At 47.1% G+C, this 3925-nt stretch overlaps 2 protein-coding genes across 2 annotated transcripts; one reads left to right on the forward strand and one right to left on the reverse strand.

Moving 5' to 3' along the window:
- Positions 1–96: 96 nt before the first annotated feature.
- On the reverse strand, positions 97–564 carry PPTG_03346 (hypothetical protein; the record flags this gene model as incomplete). The annotated part of the gene is made up of 1 exon (XM_008896023.1): positions 97–564. One exon carries the CDS (start codon positions 562–564, stop codon positions 97–99), a length of 468 nt encoding a protein of 155 aa, XP_008894271.1.
- Positions 565–1563: 999 nt separating this feature from the next.
- Positions 1564–3053, forward strand: PPTG_03347 (hypothetical protein; the record flags this gene model as incomplete). Its single annotated transcript, XM_008896024.1, has 1 exon — positions 1564–3053. The coding sequence occupies one exon, from the start codon at positions 1564–1566 to the stop codon at positions 2791–2793; it is 1230 nt and encodes a 409-aa protein (XP_008894272.1). The 3' UTR covers positions 2794–3053.
- Between the last annotated feature and the right edge of the window lie 872 nt (positions 3054–3925).

Raw genomic sequence — 3925 nt, forward strand, 5'->3', positions numbered from 1 at the left:
CCTGCTTGCCTTCTCTTGGTCCTTCGGGGAGGACGGCGTAAGTCCCTCCAATATTGCTGAAAGCCGTCGGGCCCATCGAGGTTCCATTTCTTCTCATCAGAGAAGATAATGGAATCCCAATAGGACCGCGTCTTTCAGCAACAGCTTCTCCGTTGCCCACGTGAAGCGTGCGGCCATGTCTTCCGGGTTTAGCGGAAGCGTGTTGACCATTTTCGTGAAGACCAGCCAGTCGACCCACAAGAAGACACGCTGGATGGTCCTCACGTGCACGCCGAGGCCCAACTCGGCTTTCAACTGCGCCGCCGAGTGCTCGCCACGCGATGCAGTGCGCACAAGACGCCTGACCTCGCGGTCTGTCAGTGCTGGGGGCGCTCCGCTTCTTTTGGGGGGCTTCGCGGCCTTGCGTGCCTTGGGTGGAGGCTTGGGAGCCAGTGCACGGCAGATGGTGTCGGGGCTGTGGCCGAGGCTGCGCGCGATGGCGCGCTTGGAGGATCCAGCCTCAAATAGGCCGTCAATCCTCCCCCTCTCTCGCTCGGTTAATGGAGGCTTCTTGATCTTCGGCATCTTTTAGAATGAGCCATGCACTCCACGCTCATGGCAGCCACCCACAAGGTACACGCGCTGCAGCCACAAATTTTCAGCTTTAAAATATACTTGATTTTTGTAAAGTCTGTACTGTCCGATCTGATCTGTCGTAGAGCTGAAAGTGGAAAGTTGTATTGGAGGTCCCCCACAGCGGCCGAATCTGCGCTCGTTAGCGCTACTAGGCTTTTCCTACTGTCAACAACTCGCATATATCTAAATAGTATGGCCTAACTCGCAGTATTGACGGCGCTAGAGCACCGTAAGTGGATGTCCGATGTGATCTGTCGCGCAGAGTATACAGGATCCTGTTGGGACAGCCGGCGATAAGACAACCAGGTCATGAAGATTTTCACGTCCTGGAACTCTATTCAGATTATCCTCCCTTAGCTACTAAAGCCAGTAGAACAACTTTTCATCAAGTATATAAATTGATCATGTTAAGGCGGTTGGTGTGGTGTCTATTCATGACATTTAGTACGATTCGAACGAAATATTTCAAATTTGGAAAAGTATGGAAATATCTGACGATACACCAGACTTTACCAAGGTCCCTAGTGTGACCATTTCAGAAGATGAAAACAGCTTAGAATGGACGTGCACATAATTCGTGTGGGTATGTACCACTAAGTCCTACTAACATCTTCTAATTTGACTGCATTTTTTTTACTGGTTATTCTATAATCACATTGTTAGTTACTTCGAAGCAGACAGCAAAAAACAAGTCTACCAGTTGGTGGAATCAAATCCTACCATGTAAGATAGGATATTACATGTTGTATACCGGTTTTCAAGCTCATCTTAGCTGTATAATAATAGAGACTCTTCATGATGAAGACAGTGAACCACCTGCTTTCTTGCGGATAGGATTGGGGAGACCAAATGGGCTTTGTCTAGCATAGACCAGACCGGCATCGTCAGGCCAACTCAGCCTCGATAGACTCATTCACAACTCACACCAGTGCTCAAGCCACGCTCAAGATGACTGAGTTGATAACGACGGATGAGGTCTTGTTCGACGACATTGTCGGTCTTCTCGATTTCAACGGCTCCCTCACACCGAGACTGTCAGTTGGAGATACCGACGCCCTCACGGCGGCTCTATTCAACGAAACTACAGACCCCGCAAGGCCATCCACGGACAACGATGACAACACCAAGCACGACAGGCGAATCCGCAAGCGAGAGAGGGAGAAGACTCGACAGCGCCTGTATCGACAGCGTCTCCGAGACAGTCGAGACGGGCTACAGCGACAAGTTGACGAGCTGTCCAAGGAGCTACAACGCTTGAACGAACAGGCTGCGATGAGGAAGGAGCAGCAAATGTGTACTGATGTCCTCACACACTCTAAATGGGTCTCAGAAATAGCTCGACAACGAGAGCAACGCGCGTTATCTGAAGCCGAACACAAGCGTTTGATCGCCGCTGTAAACCACCAAGCCTCATACATCAAAGGCCTTCGACAGATGGTCCTCCATCGATTGGATGGCAACGCTGTTTCCTACGGCAAGGGTAACAGCTTCAACTGCTTTAACAACTTCCCGACAATACACTCTATGACGAGTGAGCTGTACACGACCTACTTGCAGCAGCTTGAAGGCTCGTACGCTCGTGCCGACAGCGTTCTGAACGCTTGTGGCTTGATGACGATGTCAGAGACGGCAGTCGACTCGACCCATAGAAGCAAAGCCGACAGCGAACTGGCATATTTCCAGCACGTTAGCAAAGTTCTGCTGCCCTATAGTTTCCAGAAAATATGTGAGGCTATCTGGACGACGATACATGAGCAAGAGGAGCCAGCGTTTGGCGTCTATGAGACGGCACCCGACCATGATGTTTTTATCAAGTCGCGTGTGCTCACGTCGCTAAACGTTGGAACTCTGGTACAGCGATTCATCTCACGATACTACGAGGAGGAGAACCGAATGCTGTTCGTATGGAAGATGTCCACCAAGGGCGAAGGAGACTTCAGCGGACTTCACGCAGATGAGACGACTTGGTTGAGTGTTCGACCAACAGCTACTGGTGCTATGGTGGAACTTTGTGTACAACAAGTACCTATTCGTTTCAACTTGGCCTCCAACCGTGAAGCAGCAGAGGAAATATTCCACAAAATGCTCCATGAATCACTTAAGGCGGACAAGAGCGGGATGTTTACGAGGCTGGAGAGCTTGTTACTCGACGACATTTTGACTGGGATCGAGTGCTAAATCGAGTTAAGGAGGGAGTAGATTTTTTTGAACTGGAACGTATTGCAACCAACAAGTAACGAAAGACTTTCTCTGCTGGCTTGGAGAAAAGGAAGGGAAAATTCCAATCTGGCTCGATTTGAATAATATTTTTAATCGGGGACTCATTCTTTGCGGAGGAATTTGAATTGACTTCCAGGAGGGCACAACGGCTACCAGTTTAAAAGCTTATTTCTAGATTTGGAAAATTCAATAAACGGGTTATACACTGAGCTAACGAATTTTATTCCAGTTTAGTCGATGTGGACTCGTATAAATAGACACAAGTGTTTAGAACCAGTCAAGCAATCGGACTTACTTAAGTAGCATCTAATAAAATGCTACTTATAGGTAAGTCCGATTGTTTTTTGTCTTCCTACAAGCTCAAGCTGCACCTCCAGCGCAAAAGCTCGTGCGTACCATCGTAAAGCAAGTTAAAAAGAAGAAAGAGATTAGTCGGCTCTCAAGCAAGGTACAGTACATTAAAAAACAGTTCGATAAGGTTTTGGGGTGGGACGAGGAAGAGGATGGCGAAGACGATTCCATGGGTGTTGTTAGTCTGGCTCACAACGCTATTTGGGTGACTGGTACGGACAATTTAAACGGGCAAACTCTTAGCAACCATCGATTGGTATTGTGCTTTGCATCAACTTTGGCTTATGAATAGCGCCTCTAAAACAACAAAAATTCTATTTTCGTGTATCTAAAGCAAGAACATAACCCAACGTTAAAAATAAGTTAATCATACCGGATATCAAAGGAACTCTGCAGCTACAATGCAAAACACAGCGACTGTAATGGGTTCTGTGTGTGCCCACTACTTCGGCTTACACGTTAGCGCGCGTGTATGAGGAAGCGTAGTTTGCTTAAACTTAGATTAACTCTACTTACGTCTCGTAAGTTTAGATTTACTTAAATAAGAAAGCAAATGCCGATTTACCGTAAAATTGAGAACTGTTATTTATGTTTATGTTTTGTGTTTGGGTTTCCTCCTAACGTAATATTCTAAATGAAAGGTATTTGCTAACAAGTGGTAGGCAGAATCCCGCTAAGCTAATTGGTTGAAAGTGATCGCCTTTCAATCAATAGGAAGTCTATCTGTCAAATGTAACCA

This window comes from Phytophthora parasitica, assembly GCF_000247585.1.
Source record: "Phytophthora parasitica INRA-310 unplaced genomic scaffold supercont2.4, whole genome shotgun sequence".
In the NCBI taxonomy this organism is placed as follows: Eukaryota; Oomycota; class Peronosporomycetes; order Peronosporales; family Peronosporaceae; genus Phytophthora; species Phytophthora nicotianae.